Below are 20,345 nucleotides of genomic sequence, written 5' to 3' on the forward strand. Positions count from 1 at the left end.
ATGGAATTGGTTTCCATGTTTATTCTGGTGATTATCTAGTTCCCTCATGGGACTCAATTTCTTATTTAAACCTCCGAACTTTCAGGGAAGTTTTTGTACTAGGTTCGTTCTCTCCCTTGGGGCACTTCCCTTCTTGTTAGGGGTTGCTATTCGTGGGGGTGGGGGGGGGGGGGGGGTGGGTGGTGAACGAAATGACCTCCTTGCCTGGTATGGTAAGCTGCAAGTTCAGCGTCTAGGTTGGCTGGTGCCACATGCACTTATTGGATGGACGGATTTTAGCCCTAACAGGTTCATCCCCTGTTTTGACCAAAGATGGATGTCAGTAATTTGATTACTTTCATAGATGATATCTACCTGAGTCTTCAGTATGTATCCAACCCTGATGCATTTGCTTTGTCATTAATGCTTTGAATCTCACTTGAGACTCAAAATCACAGATATCAAACTTCCACGGGGGTTTTTCCTCAATGAACTAATATTTGCCCTTGGCACAAACATTCTTCTTGTTGTGTTGTCGCCGATCCATTCAAGCTCCAAATGATTCTCATCTTTTTTGATTAAGGAGACGTGAGTTCAAAACATAGAAGATTACTCTTGTCAAGAGGTTCCCTCCATGATTCAAATCCAGATGCCTTATCCAATTTCCATGCTCGACACAATATGAGATAAGTTTAAAGGTCCTAATTGGGGACCTGCCTAGGTATGGGACTAGATTTGATCCAGTCCGGTATGGGACAAGTTTAAGGCACCTAGCCTAATGCGTTCCATCAGCAGAACCAATATCAAAAGCCCCACTTAGGACTAAAAATCCTTGTCTCTTTCACCTTCCCTCATGTCTCTTCAATTATGAGCCTTTTTTTCATCAAAACTAGATCCTAGTTGAATTCTTTCAAATTAATTTTCTCCATATTTCTTGTTATTTTACTCATATTTTATTCTTTTCCGCGTGTAAAAAATGTAAGAAATTTTAAAGATAATTTTCCTTCTGCAAACTTTTTCAGAGTAATTTAAAACTAAATTGAGAAATTTATGATCTTTATTCTTAAACTTTGCAATTTTTTTTAGTATGTGCTGGAATTTGTAACTATGGTTGTTACAGAGATGATATTTACAAGTTATTTTGATTAACTTTAAATCTTGTTAATATTATTTGAAGAGAATGTCACTAGACCTTGAAATTTTCGTTAATTTAAGTTGTCTGGACACATCCTGTTGTTTAGTATATAAAGGCAGGTAAGAGCTTTTTGAGAACCGAAATATTCTTCTGACGGCCCTTATAAGATGCTTCGCGCATCCTATCAAAACATGGTAGCGCTGAAACCCTATTTGTTTGCCCAATTTTGTTATTAAAATTTGTATTTATACATGGACAAGAAAATCTGCATCAGAGTTACTAATCTGTGAAATGTTACTGCAATAGGACCCAAATCATGCAGTAAACACCCGTATTCTGGATAATATTAACCGATTTTTTTCGTTAATTCATTTTTTATTCTGAACATGGACAAGATTAATCATAATAAAGGTCAAAAAGTTAAATTTTTTGATAAAGTTCTTTAAAACTGGCATGTCTAGTCAAGAGACCGGGTTCATCCGGGAATGAGGGGTGCCTAACTCCTTCCCCAATGTAACCATATCCCTTACTTAGATTTCTGTAAAGACCATGCTTTTAAAAATAGAGTAAAATTATGATTCAAAACCTCTCATTCATCATGGACGGAATGGAATCAATCCTGGTTGATAAAACTTTGTGCCAAAAAATTAGTGCTTCAGGCAAGCATTTTAAGGCCTTGTTCGGATTGGAAGAAAAACATTTTTGACGAGAATTTTTTTTTTTTTTTTGTTGGATTTAGAGGGAAATGCTATTACGAGATTTTATATGGTGTTAGCCCTTATACTCCGTATTTATCAAAATGTACTGTACAGACCACATCATGGGATGATTAGGGGTGGTTATTCGGTTATAACCGAACCGAAATAACCGAAATTTGATAACCGAAATAATTTCGGTTATCAAATTTTGGTAACCGAAACCGAACCGAAATTTTAAAAAACCGAACCGAAACCGAACCGATTAAAAATTCGGTTATTCGGTTATAACCGAATAAATCGAATAACCGAATAGTGGGAGAAAAAGAGGGAAAAAAGCAAAATCTTTGTTTCGATCGGAGGGCTAGGATGATCCAATCGAAATGATTTTTTGAGCATAGGCTAATTAAGTCATGATCAATCAAATGGACGGTTTTGATCATCCTTTGGAGTGCCCATATCACATCTTTTTTTGAAAAAATAATGGTTTTTATCATTAATTCGGTTATTTCGGTTAACCGAATTTTTTTTGGAGATAACCGAAACCGAAACCGAATAACGGAATTGCCAAAAATAAAAACCGAAACCGAACCGAAATGGAAAAAAACCGAACCGAATCGACTGAACCAATTCGGTTCGGTTCGGTTATTCGGTTTTAACCGAATAATGAACACCCCTAGGGATGATCCTAACCGTCCATAAGATGGAACACAACGTAAATAGGCTATTATAAGGGCTAACACCATATAAGAACGTACTCCAGTTAATTTTGAGAGTTAATATCTTAAATTGAAGGTCCCTGGTCAGATCAAACACAAAATAGAGGCAATTTCAGTGGGCCCACCTAACTTGTACCAGTTAAGATGTCTTCTTCCTCTTTTCTTGCCCGGGCCACCCCCACCCTCTAGAGTTATTTATATGACTACAATTTTTGCACTAGAAGGTGCTGCGTGGCGAAGAAAAGGGGGGACGAATTTATCATTTCCATCTCTAATGTCTTTCTAACGTGGGGGGAGGATATGTGAGTCATAATAAAATCTTTCATATACTTTTCCGTAAACTACTAAACTCCAGTTGCTCTTTGCTCTTCTAAGTTCTAACTTCTAACCAATAAGAAGCGAGTTTTGAACCCCGCCACGATCCGAACTAAGCACATTAAACAACGCTCAGCCGTCCGATGCAATGTTAGAAAACACAGCGGGAGAAGATTTTATCCGTCAGATTCATAACTGAAAAAACACATCTAGAACGATTCGTGTCCGTTCGATACGTACGAATTCGTACCAACCGTTCATATAAGTTTCAGATCCGATCCCATTTGCAAAAAAGCTATAAATATTTAGAACTTTCTCTCTTTATTCTCTGTGCCCTCTTTTTGTTCTCTTTTACACTTCACAACGAAAATCAGAGGTTAGCGATGAATTTTATTCCCTTTCAATTTCTTTTAATTTCTTCTGCATATAGATCTCTGTTGTTTGTTGTTGCTTTGATTTCTGCATTTCATTAGTTCTTTTCTTTTTAATCTGTGTTTTTTTTCATTATTTTAGGGTTAGGGTTGGATTTTATTGTTACTTGTGTCGTATTTTTGTTAATTTGGGTTTAGGTTTTCCAGCGTTTTGGTTTCTCTTCGTTCGAGCTAGAGCTAGGGTTTGTTTTTTTCCTATGTTTTCTCGGATGGAATTAGGGGGTCTCTGATTTTTTTTTTCATTATTTTAGGGTTAGAGGTTTAGGGTTAGATTTTATTGTTACCTGTGTCATATTGTTTTTATATTTGGGATTAGGATTTCTAGGGTTTTGGTTTATCTTCTTTGGAGCTAGGGCTAGGGTTTGTTTTGTTCCAATGTTTTCTCTGATGGAATTAGGGTTTCTCTGATTTTTTTTTTCCTTCATTATTTTAGGGTTAGAGGGTTATGGTTAGATTTTATTGTTACCTGTGTCATATTTTTGTTAATTTGGGTTTAGGTTTTCTAGCTTTTTGGTTTCTCTTCGTTGGAGCTAGGGCTAGGGTTTGTTTTTTTTCCCTATGTTGACTCGGATGGAATTAGGGTTTCTCTGAATGATTCCATGATATTTATTCCGGCAGGTTCAGAGAATATTTTTCATGTACTTTTTTTCTATGGTTTATGGAGGGTTTTGGATTTTTTATTATCATGTTTTCTTAAGCCCTGGCTATGAATATTTTAATGGTTTCTTTTCTTTTGGGTTTTGGGTATATTTTAACCCCATCTACTGGCTATTCTTGATTGCCTATTTCAGTTTTCTTTATTGCTTTTTGTTCTTTCTTGGATGAATTACTTGATTCCTCTGTTGTTCTTTTTCTCTAAATAAGAAATTGTTTGGTTGGGTGCTTTGATTAATTTGGTACTAGTTTCTCTTGTTAAATTGTATATAGGTCTAGTCATTTTACCAATTCTCTAGTTGATTCAGGAAAGGCTGAAAAAACTAATTGAGGAAATATTTTTCTATCTTGGTTTGTAAGCTGTTTATGTTGTAAGAAAGCCATCTTACCAAATTTATAGTAGATCGAGGAAAAAACTTTGTGATGCAGAATAGGTCAGGTTTGGATGGTACATTATGCCATGATTGAGTAGGCTTAAATAACAAAGAAAACTAACACAAGCAATTGATCACCCAAATCACTTGCAAATTTTTTGCACACTTGAGCAAAACCAAAAGTACCAAAGAAAGTTCAAAGTTAGATGGATGCATGACCCTATACTGCTGTCCCAAATATGTAATTCCAATAGAGGGGAAAAAGAAACATGGTAAATAGTCCCAGATCCTTAATCCAAGATTCCACCAACAACCTCAAGAAAAGAAACTAGGTTTCCCTTCAAGGTGGTGGTAGAAAATGGGTATTTAACCGATTAAGCTTTCAAGAGAGATGTAGGGTGTCACAAATTAATCCAAAATATCAAATTGTGGCATGATTTAAAAGATTTAAGTGTCAAAAACCAATTTAGCCATCTGAAAAGATGCAATTTTCAGATCTACATGCAGGGGTATTTTGCTAATTTCCATTGTCAACATTCAACCAGAATTGATCTGGTCAACTTGCCACCCAAAACAACCTCACATGCAGAATTTGGAGGGGATCAATTGTGAGTGCAAATGCTAAGGATTTGGTGGGTTTATATTATAAGCTTGCTACTTTCCATTGTCAACATTCAACCAGAATTGATCTGGTCAACTTGCCACCCAAAACAACCTCACATGCAGAATTTGGAGGGGATCAATTGTGAGTGCAAATGCTAAGGATCTGGTGGGTTTATATTATAAGCTTGACCTAGATCCAAAAGATTTAAAGGCATTGGTGGGTGAAATTTGGATGAAAGGAATGAATATTAGGTTTTTTTTTTGTTTCTTTAGAAGGAAAGTCAATATGGAAATGCAGATTTAATAGAGATTGTTTGAGAGAAAAGAGAATGGAGAGACAAAGAGATGGAGAAATGATTTGTAGAAGAGAGAGAAATTGAGAAAATACCTTGATTTTCATTAAATCCCAAATAGTTCTCTTCAATGGGTAGGACCTTCAAGATCTTAAAGGCCTCCAAATCTTCAATTTTATTCATTTTCATTAATTCTCTACAAGGTGGGCTTCACAAAGGAAGGAGAAAACATGTTTTCTCCTAAAATAAAGGAGTAACTACCCTACCTTACCTTCACAATTCATAACGATCCTCCTCTCTAACTAGTAACTAAAAAGTTATAAAATACAACCAAAAGTCCATAATTTACAAAATAAGACCCAAACTTAGTAAAATCCAGAAATACGAACTAAAACCTACCATATAAATGAAGATTATGCTCCCATGTCTAAAAATAGTCTAGTATTAGATTCCCCAAGGCATCTCAAAAGGTTTCCTAGACTTGGTTAATGACCTCGGTTTGACCATCGGCCTAAGGGTGAAAGGCTGAGGGAAATTGCAACTTAGTTCCTAAGATTTTCCCTAGTGTCTTTCCAAAGTAGCTTGTAAATTTGACATCTTTGTTTGACACTATGGTTTTGGGTAAGCCATGTAGTCCAACGGTAGCTTGAAAGAAAAGTTTGGCAATGCTTGAGGCATTATGGGTCTTTTATCAAGGAATGAAGTGGGTCATTTTTTAAAAGCAGTCAAGAATAAAAAATATAAAATCATCGACTCTCGAGGTCTTTGGAAGATCCAAAAGGAAATCCATTCTTCATGCCTAGGGGTGTGAGGCACTGGCAGAGGAATATAACCTAGTATTTTGCCTCATTTGTTTGGTTGTGTGGCATGGATAACACCAATAATTCTAGCTACGTCTAGCTTTAAGACTAGGCCAGTAGAATCGGTCTTCAACCATATTAATTGTCTTATCTCTGTCAAAATGATTGGCAGTGCCTGCCTGCATGTAATTCCCACACAAGAAAATACCTAAGTCTTTGTTTGGATGCAGATTGCAAGGGATCCTCAAGCAGTCGCAAAGCAAAAAAATGCACTTTTGGATTACTTGGTGTTTTTTTTGCTAAAGTACACCCAAATCTTTAGAGTTTATATGACAACAAAAAGGTATAGCAATTGCATGTTTAGGGATGTGGCATCACTTCTTTTTCCATATTAAATATCTCAAAAATGACAAAATTTCATATGTTATCCTCCTCACCCCTCTCTCTCTCTATCTCTCCCTATTAGGCTCTGTTTGGATGCTTAAGCATTCTTCAGGGAAATAAAGTCTATGGGAAGGGTGTAGGATTTTGGATGTCATGTAAACCTCTGGAAAACCATGAGCTTTATTATGTTTGGATGCAAGCTTACCAACATAGGAGAGAGACAGAGAGAGAGATGACCTATGGAATTTTGTTTGAGATATTTCATATGGAAAAAGAAGGGATGTCACGTTACCGGACTTGTAATTATTATACATTTTTGTTGTCCGGTAATCTCTAAGGATTTGGGTGTTACTTTGGCAAAGAAACACACCAAGTAATCCAAAAAGTGCATTTTTTTGGTTCGGCTTTGTTTACTTGTCGAGAAAAGAAAGGAAAGGAAACTGATGTGGGCAAATGGAAAAGAAAGGAAAAAAAACCTAATAGAAAACTTGTTAGATGAGCGTTTTGTTGACAGAAACTTAGCAGAAAATACGGAAAGATGTGTTTGGCTGCACATAAACTCAATAGAAACCTGTTAGACATCATGTAAAACAAACTATGATTGCCCTAACATGCAAAATGGGGCCCAAATAGAACGTGCACCACAAATGTGACAAAAATGCACATGCAATATATATTATCAGGAGAAATTATATGGTGGCCGACCGTCAAAACAACAAGGGCAGAGTGTCCCTTGATTTTTGATCTAAGTGGAAAGTCAAAAAAGGGGGTTTGACCAGGATAAAAAATCAAGGGGCAGAGTTTTGACACTCCGCCCTTGTTGTTTTCACGGTCGGCCATCATAAAAATTCTCCAATATCATATTGTAAATTTAGTAGTAACCGGAAGAAAAGAAGTGCTTAGCAAATAATCTTGTCTCTTTTATATATGAGTAACCACATTGAAGATTAGTCACATTAAGTCTAGTGTTTTATTGAATCATAATAATTGAAATTGAGCAGATGTCATCAATGGAAATTGAGACACTATTGAGAGGTAATGTCGCCCAAATTAAAGTGGTAGCGAAATCGAAACCTCCTTCTAGAAACATCATAAAGCTTAATGATGATGGTTGCTCTCTTGGCCAGCCCGGCAGGGCAGACATTGGTGGTGTTTTTAGGGGAGAAGAACCCAACAATGCATGAACTTGTTAAGCACACTCAACATTAGAGAGATCATCCTCGAGTTTTTTTTATATTACTAAATATGGTGGGTCCCACCCTTATGTCAATCCAGACTGTTCATCGTGTGGGCCCCCACCTTACGTCTCCATTGGTCAAAATGCATACCACGCAGATGATCCTAACCATTCAAAGGAAAGGAAGGACAAATACCACTATGGGCCATTGTTCACATTCAATGACAAAACATTTATTGGATTGGAAAGGTTTGTCTAATTCTATTGATTCTGGGTCCACTGGAGAGATCCCACATTCCATGTTGAAGGCCTGCCACAATGCTCAACAGAAATATAAGTAATGAGAACCAGAGACAATGTCTTTGTTCCAAATGAACATCGCTAACACATTCTAAGAGTGGCTCTATTTTTCAACTATCTAGGGAACTCTGGGTAGATTTCTTGTAACAATTTTGGCAGCATCAACAGATTAACATATCCTGGAATAGAAGTTTCTGAACGGCCCAAAATTCCTTACTGCATCTCTCAATGGGGCTGTCCATGGGAATAGAAAGCTGAGTTTTATTTTTTCCTTAGATAGGCTTGCTATCCTCCTTTCATGTCAGGAACAGCCCAAGTAGAGGAGCCAATCCCAGGGGTTTATTCAAGATAAATTATCCCAGCAGAGTATCCAATCTACGGAACAGCTTATCTAAGAATTTCTATTGTTGGATAAAGGGTCTAGCCATTGATAGCTCGGTCAAGGGTCTAGCCATTTCAATGTGATGGATGGCTGCTGATGTCGCCGTGTGTGGTGTGATACTCTAAATCCTTTGTCGATGTCCCCATCACTTCTGACTAAAGAAGCTAATTTAGGAAATATTTGTTCTATCTTCCCTCTTCGTTTTAAGGTGTTTATCGTATGAAGCTAATAAGTATACTCCAAAACTGAATGAGTGTATGATATGCTCGTTTTAACTGTGGAGAGATCTGTAAAATTGTTGGAATTCTGATGAAGAAGAATCTTGCGTTCTTAGATGGCCCGTACAAAGCAGACTGCTCGTAAATCCACTGGAGGAAAGGCTCCAAGGAAGCAGCTTGCAACAAAGGTCAGTTATTCTTACTGATATTCTTTCCTTGTTTTTTCTCTGTGAATTCAAGCTTAAATATATGGTTTGTATATTAGGCTGCCCGTAAGTCTGCTCCAACCACAGGTGGTGTGAAGAAACCCCACAGATATCGCCCCGGAACTGTTGCTCTTCGGTATGTTGTTATTCTTTAGTTTTCCTTCACCACGTTTCTGTGTTTGGTTGCATAAAATCTGGGATGGCTTAGGGATTTTTCTTGGAATTTTGGTGCCACGTTAGCAAAACTCCTTGTTTGGTTGGTTGCCTTTGTAGCATTGAAAACCTTGGAGACTCCTAGGGATGTCTTCTCTTGGTTCAACCTTGCTGTCTGCTGATGTGTCTCCCTTACCCCAAAACAACAAAAAAGGTTAAATTTTGCTTGGATATCTTAGGAATGATGCATTCTCTCTCTCTCTCTCTCTCTCTCTCTCTCTCTCCTCTATATTGCTGATGTCTCTCTTCCCACTACTCCAAGATTGGCAACCAAACCCTACTTGCCACTCTTCTCTGAGGTCAGTTCCAGGCAAATTCAATGCTTGTTACGCCCCTTTTGACTACCTATTCTACTATTCTGAGTCTGATGTGATGGTTTTTTTTTGTTGTTTGTTGCATTTGGTTTTGTTATTGGGTGTCTTTGATCATGAAGATTTTGACATTGTGATTTAACTTGTTCTTTCTAGTGAAATCCGCAAGTATCAGAAGAGCACTGAACTTCTTATCAGGAAATTGCCATTCCAGAGGCTGGTTCGTGAAATTGCTCAGGATTTCAAGGTGGGTGAGGGGAATTCTTAATTTTTCTTGGATGTTTGTAGCATTTGGTTTTGTTATTGGGTATCGGGTATCTTTGATTACACAGATTTTGACATTGTTGTTTAACTAGTTCTCTCTCTCTCTCTCTCATTTTGTATTGGTTCTGTTGCTTTGTTCATCTCATGTCATTTGTTTTTTGCGGTGCAGACGGACCTGCGTTTCCAGAGCCATGCAGTTCTTGCCCTGCAAGAGGCTGCAGAGGCGTACCTTGTGGGTCTTTTTGAGGACACCAATCTCTGCGCAATCCATGCCAAGCGAGTGACCATCATGCCCAAAGACATCCAGCTCGCCAGGAGGATCCGCGGTGAGAGGGCTTGATCCTCTCTCTGATCATTGAACTATCACGACATGGACAATTAATCTCAATCATCCCTCTTCTATACCCTCTATTCTCTCTTCATCCTATATACCTTAGCATTAGGTAGGTGGATTATCTTACTGGTAACATCATTGGGTTATGAATGGACAGTCATATGAAGTACTTGTGTTAGGTTTTCTTGTTCACGTGAAGATGTGGAATATGTGTTTTGTTGGATTGGTTGGTTCGTATCCAGTTCTTACTACTTGTTATGTGTTTTTTGTGTCAATGCGGTAGTTTCTCAACTGCTTCCAAGTATGGTTTCTGAATTATAATATCCATGTGTGCTCCTAGGCTCGTAAATTGCTCTCGTGTGCTCTGCTGCTTTACAAGCTGTTGTGGTCTGACATTTATATGCAATGTGCATAAATGGTTTCTTACGGCTATAGTAGTATTGCAAGTAAAGGGATAAACTATGCTTGCTATAGGGATGAATTTTCGACATATGCTTAGCAACCTCGGGGAGGGTAGCACTCCTAAATTTTCAAGGGGTTTTGCTAACGATTAAGGTGCATTGGAAATGATATTCTACACATATTTTGATAACAATATGAGTATTTTTATCAAACAGTGTGTAGAATATAATTTCCAATGCGCCTTAACGGGTGCCTCGTTAGCAAAACCCATTTTCAAGATATACCCAGAAAACCTTCGACCATTCGACCTCACCTTGGAATTTTGCCGTGCTTCTGAACCATTTCTAGCGTTTTTCATGATTTTCAGTGTTTTTTAGCCTAGTTCGAGTATTCAAGTTCAACCTTTGGATCAGGGCTCTGCAAAAGTGTTTTTAAGTCACATATTATACTCTCTATGTAGGGAAATGATATATTAGTTTCATTTTTCAGTTGGGACAGCCCCCCTCTAGTGTAAGAGAGTAGTCATAAATACACAAGAGGGGGCTGTCCATTGTGGAAAAAGGAGCAATAAATCACTTCCCATATATCTCTTTGAAATTTGAATGTTATTGCTCTTAAGGTCATATCCAAACGTGTTTTACAACTGTGGTTGCTGTTGGGCATAGGGGGTCATAAACAATTCGATAGTGGTGCCCTTCTTGATTCTTCAATTCGTCAGATAAAATATATTTTTAGCCACGAGATGTGAACCATTGTGCCATAGTGGGCCCCACTAAACCATCCTTCAAATTGAGACAACCCCATATAAACATGAGCGTAGGACGCACCCGGCGTAAGTTTAGCGCACTTTGATTCTTCTTCTTTTTATTTGTGAGAAAAAGAACGGTAGTTTAGATGATCCCATTTTCCCATCGGCCAAAATAATGGGACCCAATTCAAATATGCCGGGGTGCTGGACCCATCTAAACTTCTTCCTACGCCTCATATAAACCACTTTACCCATCGATGCTAAACGATAAATTTTGGGTCCCACGAGGAGATGTGTATGAAAAATCAAGACTGTTGATCTTATCACTTGATGAATCAGATGGGAATGTGATTTCACTCATTTCAGTCGTTTCATTTCATACTTTCAAAAAGGAAAAGAGAGGAGTTTTAGGGTTTTGTTCTTTTGGCTACCCGGCTGCCATTAACAACAACGGTTATCCCAAATCCCAATCTCAATCTCTCTCTCTCTCTCTCTCTCAAGAAGACAAGATACTCAAGAGGACACCATGAGAGAGGCTCCCTCGTTCGTAGATCTTACATTGCCCTAGGAAGCTTTTAGGTTTTTATTCTATTTTATTTTTTTAACATAAAAAACTCAGATCTAGGGTTCTAATTTCTCTTTCCTCTACAGCTCGCCATCAACGAGATCAATCCCCTAACATCTCTTCAAGCTGTTAAATTTCTTGCCTTAAAAAAGAATTAATTGTTTACTTACCTCAGTGGGACATAACAAGACATTCCGATGGATGGTCCGAATTAAAATGGATCGTGATCATGACGTGGAAAGTAGGATCTGAAGCACAATCCGACCGATAAGGAATTTGAATGGATCGTGACTGTGACACAGGTGGATCCAACCCAAAGTGGATCCGTTGACGACACCCTATAATAAACCACCAAACCTCACCTGTTTTTTGCAATAGAAAGCTCCTCCCCACCTGCAAACAGCATTTCGCTCGCTTTTTGGATCCGCTTGACCTGGGTGTCGCCCTCTTAAAAAACCTCGGAAAACCCTCTCTTCTTTCTCCTTTGCCTTTTCCCAGAGAGAGAGAGAGAGAGAGAGAGAGATGTGGGTTTTCTATCTAATTTCGCTTCCCCTAACACTCGGCATGGTTACCGTGACGCTCAAATATTTTGCGGGACCCGACATCCCCCGATACGTGATCTTCACCGTTGGATACGCCTGGTTCTGTTCTCTTTCCATCATCATCCTCGTCCCCGCAGATATATGGACGGTCAGATTCACCTCCCTTTCTTTTTCGCGTTCTAATTATTTCAATTTATTGCAGATAACCAGATCAATGTAATTATCTTTCTCTTCGTTTTCGAACTCCAGTTTATTCTGAATTATTTTGTGATCGGCTGGTTGTTTTATTCTTTGATAGAATTTATTTGGTTGCATGTAGTGCGGATTTTCAAAATTCAGTTTTGGAATGTTTTCGAGATTTTGAGCTACTTAAACTGTGATACATATATGCCTAAGTGTTTGTATAAAGTTTTTATTGGTTGCAAATTACTTTATATTGTTCCATTAGAGCCACTCATAGGGCTTTTTTGTCATGAACTATTCGCAATTCGGTATGCCTCGAAGTTTGTCCCCCATTTGTCTGGCTTGATTTGGGATCACTAACCTCTTTCTACTGAGCTCTGTAACAGCACTCACTTCAGTCCGTTAAGTTCTTTGTCTTATGGATTTTGTTTGAAATGAATTTGGGATTCAAAATCTGATGATTTCACATGTGCTGTTCGTTATGGGCGTCCTATTATAACATTTTGCCTTTTGCTCTCAATTCATTTGCTGTCATGTTTGCTGCAATGTATAAGTTACTAGGACTATCGGTTATAGTAGCTATCTGTTATTTGGGATTCAATAACTTTTTGGCTAAATGAGTTTCTATGTTTTAATGGGATTACTTGGTTTTCTTATTTTTCATACAGACAATAATTGGTCATGAGAAAGGGGGCATTGCTTTCTTTTGGAGCTGGTCATATTGGAGTACTTTTGCGCTTACATGGTATGCTTCATACGAACATGCAGATCCATATTTAATATTTCACCATAAGCTTCTGGTAATTTAGCCACTACGGCAAGAAATTATCGACGCTCATTTGATCAAGTAGATTATTGGATTCATAGTTATGAGTTATCTTTGGTCAAACTCCTATGGATATATATCTATTATACATGTTCTTGGGCAATTATGCTCCTTTTTAATAATTGGCCTGCCCATTGAACATTTTATGTGTCCTGTCTTGTTCAATATCTTTAAGATTTAGTTTTTATTTATACCTTTAGTGTGCAGCGCAAATGATTAATTATGTATACTGAGTGTTTGTTACGGATGGTCAGCTACAGCTTCTGCATATATCCATTCTACATACTGATATTTGCGCAGTTTAGACCTTTTAAGTTCACCGGCTTATTGCATACATATGAATTACAAACAAACTACTCAACCACTTAGCCTTGGCATGTGAGGTGCTCGTAATAGGTTTTCAATTTGGAATCAATTGTAGGCATTAGCCTGAAACTTGTTACTAAAACAAATGAAGAGGCTTGATATTTTGGAGCAAAAATGATAGGTTTAAGCTAAAACATATAGGAGAAAGATAACAAGGATTAAAATCTTGATGGGATTCTTATTTCGTGAGCTGTACTGGAACTTTATCCCAGCTAGTCGGAAGCATCATGTACATGAGCCTAAGCTCAGATTGCCAGAACTCACTCAGATTGAAACAGATATTGTTATACTTTAATATTTTGCAATACGAGTTTGTACTGGAATGAGTGACACATGACTCTGTCCTCTACATATGCGGGATAATGTTCATCATAAAGAATGTGATCTCCAGGCCTATTTTTTCACGCGTTTCTCCGCTTGCTTGAAGCTGAGAAGGAAATGGGGTGGGAAGTGGTTGAGTATTCTTGATGAGGATTGTAGGCCCAATAAGAGGCATATTTGCCCATTAGAATTTTAAGGGATTTATTTCCATGTTATTTAGTTTCAATGTTTTAGTTTTTAGGCTTTTATTTTCATTGTTATTTTATTTTCAGATTATTTCAATTGCCTATATAAGACCCTCATGTATTAGAGATTTTTAGTTTTGATGATTAATTGAATTGATTGAAATTTCTCCCCTCTATTTTGCTATTCTCTCTTCTCCTTCCTCCTTCTCCTCTTCTTTCTTCTCTTTCTCTTCCCTGGCCTACATAAGTTTGGTATCAGAGCTAAATCGTCCTACATCAGTTTGGTATCAGAGTGTTCCGTTGCGTCGATCCTCCATCATAGTAAACAACTAAAGCAAATTTTGAAAATACTTGTAATGATTTAAAGATTTGGTACAATATGCTTTTATTGTAGGCGTTTTTGGCTAATGGTTTCCCTCTCTGCTCCTCTTTTTATTGTGGCTTAGGCCTTTTAAAAAAATATATATAATGCATACATTTTAAAAGAAATCATTTGAGTTGTTTGTGTTGTGAGTGCTTTATATTTTGTGACGAGGTCTATTCTCCCCCTCTTCTACTTCCTCCTTCTACTCTTCTTCTCCTCTTCTTTCTTCTCTTTCTCTTCCATGGCCGACATCAATTTGGTATCAGAGCTAAATCGTCCTACATCAGTTAGGTATCAGAGCGTTTCGTTGCGTCGATCCTACATCATACTAAACAACTAAAGCAAATTTTGAAAATACTTGTAATGATTTAAGGATTTGGCACAATATGCTTTTATTGTAGGTGTTTTTGCCTAATGGTTTCCGTTTCTGCTCCTCTTTTTGTTGTGGCTTAGGCCATTTTTTTTTTAAAAATTTAATGCATACATTTTAAAAGAAATCATTTGAGCTGTTTGTGTTCTCAACTCAACTCAACAAAGCCTTTGTCCCAAACTAGTTGATTTCTTTAAAATGGTTATTGTAGTTGAGTTGTTATTCATGTTCATTTAGGATGGAGCACATCATAAGAAACAACTAATGGCATACTTATTACTTAGTAAGTTTACATACATATATAGAACTTAACAATAATGAACTTTCTTCTCTTTCTTTTTTCTCTCTCTTTTTTTTTTTTTTGAATGGTAACTCTCTTCCCTTTCTATTCCTATGTTCTCTTTCTTTTCCTCCTTTTTGTTTTGAAAGAAAATTGCAATATGTGATTAAAAAAAGAAAAAGAAAAAGAGAAAAAACAAAGAAGGAAACATGAATCTACCACTCATGCATGGATCATGCCCAAAACACGATGGATTTGGCAGATCAGTGTATATTTGAAAAAAAAAAACTTCAACGGCAAATATATAAATATATATGTGTATATATATATATATATATATATATATATATATATATATATATATATATATAAAATTTAAAAAGTGGGCAAAGATAGATTTAGTGTGCACTTGCTTGAAAATTGCTGAACGTGCAACTGGCAGAACATATATCTAGCACAAAAAATGATTGTCTGTTAGCCCATCTTTCAATTAAAAAAACACAAATGGAGAAATACAAGTGGCAACAGGAGGGACGGAGTGAGCCAATAAATGGAGGAAAAAAACATTGTATCATGTAACATACGATCCAACTTTGATGCATGTTTTTGGTGGATTAGATGTAGAATTGATTAGGATTGTAGGCCAAATAAGAGGCATATTTTCCCATTAGGAATTTAAGGATTCGTTTCCATGTTATTTAGTTTTTAGGATTTTTATTTCCATATTTTAGTTTTTAGGGCTTTTATTTTCCATGTTATTTTAATTGCCTATATAAGGCCCTCATGTATTAGAGATTTTTAGTTTTGTTGATCAATTGAATTGATTGAGATTTCTCCCCTCTAATTTTCTTCTTCCCCTCTTATCCTTCCTCTATTCTTCTTCCACTCTTCTTCTTCTCTTCTCCTCTTTCTCTTCTCTGGCCTACATCAATTGGTATCAGAGCTAAATCGTCCTACATCAATTTGGTATCACAATGTTCGGTTGCGCCGATCCTACATCAAATTGGTATCTGAGCGAAGGATCCAAGTCAACAAGAGACCGTCTTCTTCAACATCATCTTCAGGTTCGTTTTAAACCTACAACTCTTGCTAATCCCAGACCCTTAAATCCTCATAAAACCAGTCCCAAAAACCCCTCTTTTTTTTACTTCATCCGAATCCCCTACAGAAACCTTAGCAACCCACTTCTTGAAGCCCTAAACATCTTTTCTTGTACCCAATTAACAGCCCAGAAATTCACCCCAATCAGCCTCATGCCAACCCAGGTTTGTTGTCAAAACTCAACAATCTTTACAGGGTTCCCTGCATATATATTTCAGTTTTGCAACAGTCCCTTTGCTTCGGAGCACCTCGCTGCTCTGCGCTAAACTCACGTCTCTAAACCGGTAAACCCCATAGTGCTGCATTTTTTTTTTCTGTTGTTAGCCGATCTAACCAGCCACACTTCAACTTGAGTCTCATACCCTAAACCAAAAACCTCTTAATATCCCTCATCTCTGACCAACCCAACTTTCTCCTCAACCTAACCCTAATCCTTCCCACCGACATTCCGCCGCACTGCCGCCAGACCCATCCCGTTGCAAAACCGCCGCTTCCACCGTCATCCGCTGAAAACCCGCTGTCGCACTGGAGCCGTGCACCGGAGGGACTTGTCCCACGCACGAAGTTCTCGTCCTTCACCCTTTTTTTTTCTAGGGCTTGCAGTCTATTTTGGCAACACAGTCCTTATAGTGCTGATCGGGTAGGTAGAAGACCACCTTACTTTGAAGAAAAGTGACCTGAAGGTCATGGTAAGAAGGCAGCCCCCTTTTCCTGTTTCTTGTGTTTTTAGATCTTTTAATCCATCACTCATTCTTATTTATTTTATCAAATCAATTTCTATCGGCAGATATGTCCCTCCTCTAGTTACTGCTTGGTTTTCTCTTTGAATATTTGAATTAATTCAGACGTATGTGGTCGATGTCGTTGTTGAGATCTGGTTGTGTTGGTATCTCTTCCTACCAGTTTGATGAACTCGAACCTTGTGTTGTAGTAAAAGAACCAGGTTCGAATAGGCATTTGGAAGTTTTTTTTGTAGGCTACATGTTGTAATTTCTGTCCACTGCTTCATATTTGACTGGAAAGATGGGCAGGAGCATGACAGTTAACAACCCGAATTGTCTTCTCAGTGACTAACAAAACAGCGAAAGCTCTAACCAAATTCACCTGAATTGTGCTAAAAAGACTGTTGGACACTTTCGGGGGTTTAATGGTGTACATCTTCAGTTTAGAAAATGTCTTTTTTATTTTTCCTCCTGTTTATATATTCATGTGATGCTTGAAATCGACACATGATTGTTGAAATGGTTGCTCAGAAAAGCTCAAGAAAATTTTATTTTGTTTCTTTATTGCTTTATGGACCAGGCATTATGTACCTTTGCTGTAAGTTCTAGAGCACTTGTTCATAGTCACTTTATTGGTTCTATATAATATGGATTGCAAAGTTCATATGATTTTAGGTTCTGTTTTCTGCCTCTTCTATCTGTAGAAGTTGGTTATATTTAGTACTTTAGGAAATGTTATAATGATTTCGTAACCATGGTTTAAAATTTCGGTTTCGGTAACCGTTTCGGACCCCACCGAAAACCGAAATTTCGGTTCGAAATTTTGTAATTTGGTTTGAAATTCCGTACCGAATTTCCGAAATTTCGGACCGAAATTCCAAAATTTTGTAACACTTTTTAAAAATAAATAAATAATGGCATTTAATCGAAATTTCGGACCGAAATTACCGAAATCGGTAAATGGCGAAAAATGGAATTTTGGGAAATTTCGGTTTCGGTCGGATTTCGGTCTAAATTTAAAACCATGTTCGTAACTCAATGATGCGCATAGCACATATTCTCATTGTTTATATTATGTTATTTCTCTATGCAGGGCCGTGGTGCCCACTATCCAGGGTTACGAAGATGCTGGGGATTTCACAGTGACAGAAAGGTTGAAGACTAGTATACATGGGAACCTAGTATTCTATCTAAGCGTGGGATTTATTGGCCTTTTTGGACTTTTTCTCCTCATTATTATGCACAGAACTTGGTTTGTTCCTCAACCCTCTTAAACTTCTTTTTAAAAAATGCGGGTCCTTTTTTTTTTGCTATGTCAATTTTCAATTGTTCAATTACGAATTCTCTAGAAGCATCAGCGATCAGACAATTGTATTTTAAATTGTCATACCTATATTTCACATTTGAACCTTATAGGTTCACTCATCTCATTATATCCATCATACCACTGGCTATGTCATATTGTTATCTTTTTTAGTATGTCCACAGCAATATGATTACGAACTATTCAAATAACTGAAATGCAGTTTAAAACTTTCTGAATAAGTCTGAGATACTATAGCTTAGTTAGGCAATAGGGTATGTAATGGGAAGGTTCATGTTGAGAATAATTGTGTGGGCATCTATTAGGGAAGAATTTCACGGGTTTAGTATGGTAGGAATTTGAAGAAAATGTCTTCAACTTTTCAGGAGTGATCTAGTCATGAGGAAATGATAGAAAGATGGAAAACACCTCCATGGCTGCTCTTAAATCTCAATATCAGAGGTAGTTCTGTTAGGTCCAGCAGGGCTTAGTGATTGGCTATTCCATATAGAGATTGGCATCTGTATTTTCAGACAAATGAGACCACAGTTCCAAGCTTTCCCTTCATGATCCATCATGGCTTTTCCATATAGAGCTTGGCATCCATTGTGCAAAGGCATGCCACTTTTCTAGTTTTTTTGCAGTGTCGGGAAGTGTAACACGGATAAGAATGTTGATACAGCTTGACAGGCCTACTGATGAGACATCTTCTGACACTTAGTTTGAAGTTTTCATCAAGCTAGGCATGTGAAATCAGCGGTCTCTTAGTTTTTTTTTCTCTTCCCCTATTCTTTGCTGCTGGTTAGCTTTTAATGATGTATATTGTTTAATTTATTTAATCTTTCATGTTATGTTGACTCCTTTTGTCCTGTTAAGTACATTTTTTAAAAATATTATTTTTGTAATTTCAAGCATCATGCTGTCTTCCCCCCAAGGCCTCCATTGATCTAGGCGTCTGTTTTTCCGTGCTCTTTCATGTTTTGTATTCTTTCATTTATTATCTCAAAATATTATCTTTCATGGAGGTATATGGCTTTTTTTTTTGAATGGTATAAATGGCATATGTTGTTCTTGGGGTTTCCCATGATTCCATGAAATATATGCCTCTTTTCCAATAAAAAAATTATTTATGTTACTTTGGCAGCACTTCGGAAATATTATATATATGGGAATGTCTAGGCAATTTAGCACAAAGCATTTTGTGGCTCTTCTTTTTCAAAAGAGAATATTCACCTCATAGCTGAATTTGTCTTATGCCCTTGTGGCTCCTGTCCAATACAACAGCCCATCCGCGAAATGCCTTCTGCGATGGACGCTAGCAAATCCCTACACACACATACACATAAAGGGGGAAGTGATATATATGGGAAAACTGATTATGAGCTCGAGCTCAGAAACAATTTTCCCTATATATATATATATATATATATGAGAATAGAGTTCCTAAGGTGTCACCTCATATAGCTTATATGAGGTGGCGCTCACAAAACATAAGGGGCCCACATTTTTGGGGTGATCCAAACCACTCATTTGAAAGGCCCTTAGATGGATATGGTGCCTACAAAAAATCAGGTCCATAGGATCATTCTAACCCTTCCATTTATGGAGGTTAAATATGGGCAGATTTATGGAGGTTTATACCCATCCATTTCAACCTCCACAAATGGAAGGGTTAGGATGATCCTATGAAGTTGATTTTTTGGGCACACCCTATATATATATGAGAAAAGGGTTCCTGAGGTTAATCTCATATAGCTTATATGAGGTGGCGCTCACAAAACATAAGGGGCCCACATTGTTAGGATGATCCAAAGCATTCATTTGAAAGGCACCATCATAGATAGGGTGTGTACAAAAAATCAGCTCCATTGGATCATCCTAACCCATCCAAAAGTGGAGGGCAAAATAGATAGACACTTTTTGTCCACAAATCTGCCCATTTTTGCCTCCACTTTTGGAGGGGTTAGGATGATCCAATGGAGCTGATTTTTGGTACACACCCTATCTATGATGGGGCCTTGCAAATGAATGGTTTGGATCATTCAAACGAAGTGGGTGTCTTATGTTTTGTGAGCGCCACCTCATATAAGCTTATATATATATATATATATATATATATATATATATATATATATATATATATATATATATATATACGGTTTCTACACACAAGTGTAGATAAGTTATCTACACACTAGCTTAAAACACAGTGGGGGGCATATTGTCTGGGTGATCCAAACCATTCATTTGATTGACCCTCACATAGATAGGGTGCCCCCA

At 37.4% G+C, this 20,345-nt stretch overlaps 2 protein-coding genes across 3 annotated transcripts in view; both read left to right on the forward strand.

Annotated features, from left to right (window-relative positions):
- Window positions 1-3,132: 3,132 nt before the first annotated feature.
- On the forward strand, window positions 3,133-10,136 carry LOC143857689 (histone H3.3). 2 transcript variants are annotated; one of them, XR_013238735.1, is made up of 6 exons: window positions 3,133-3,219; window positions 8,576-8,647; window positions 8,725-8,801; window positions 9,346-9,436; window positions 9,623-9,929; window positions 9,967-10,136. XR_013238735.1 is itself a non-coding variant. In XM_077368123.1 (5 exons), exons 2-5 carry the CDS (start codon window positions 8,576-8,578, stop codon window positions 9,791-9,793), a joined length of 411 nt encoding a protein of 136 aa, XP_077224238.1. In that variant the 5' UTR covers window positions 3,133-3,219; the 3' UTR covers window positions 9,794-10,136. The 2 variants fall into 2 exon arrangements, 1 of the variants encoding a protein (XP_077224238.1); XM_077368123.1 differs by having other exon boundaries at window positions 9,623-10,136.
- A 1,751-nt stretch (window positions 10,137-11,887) lies between these two features.
- The window catches only part of LOC143858292 (uncharacterized), a 32,328-nt gene continuing 23,870 nt past the window's right edge, over window positions 11,888-20,345 (forward strand). The window contains exons 1-3 of the mRNA XM_077368940.1: window positions 11,888-12,192; window positions 12,896-12,972; window positions 17,856-18,014. Coding sequence (XP_077225055.1) covers window positions 12,025-12,192; window positions 12,896-12,972; window positions 17,856-18,014 — 404 coding nt within the window. The 5' untranslated portion in view covers window positions 11,888-12,024. The remainder of the gene's footprint in view (window positions 12,193-12,895; window positions 12,973-17,855; window positions 18,015-20,345) is intronic.

This window comes from Tasmannia lanceolata, unplaced genomic scaffold (assembly GCF_043159265.1).
Source record: "Tasmannia lanceolata isolate RefF3 unplaced genomic scaffold, GAP_Taslan_0.1 ptg000025l, whole genome shotgun sequence".
Classification (NCBI taxonomy): domain Eukaryota; kingdom Viridiplantae; phylum Streptophyta; class Magnoliopsida; order Canellales; family Winteraceae; genus Tasmannia; species Tasmannia lanceolata.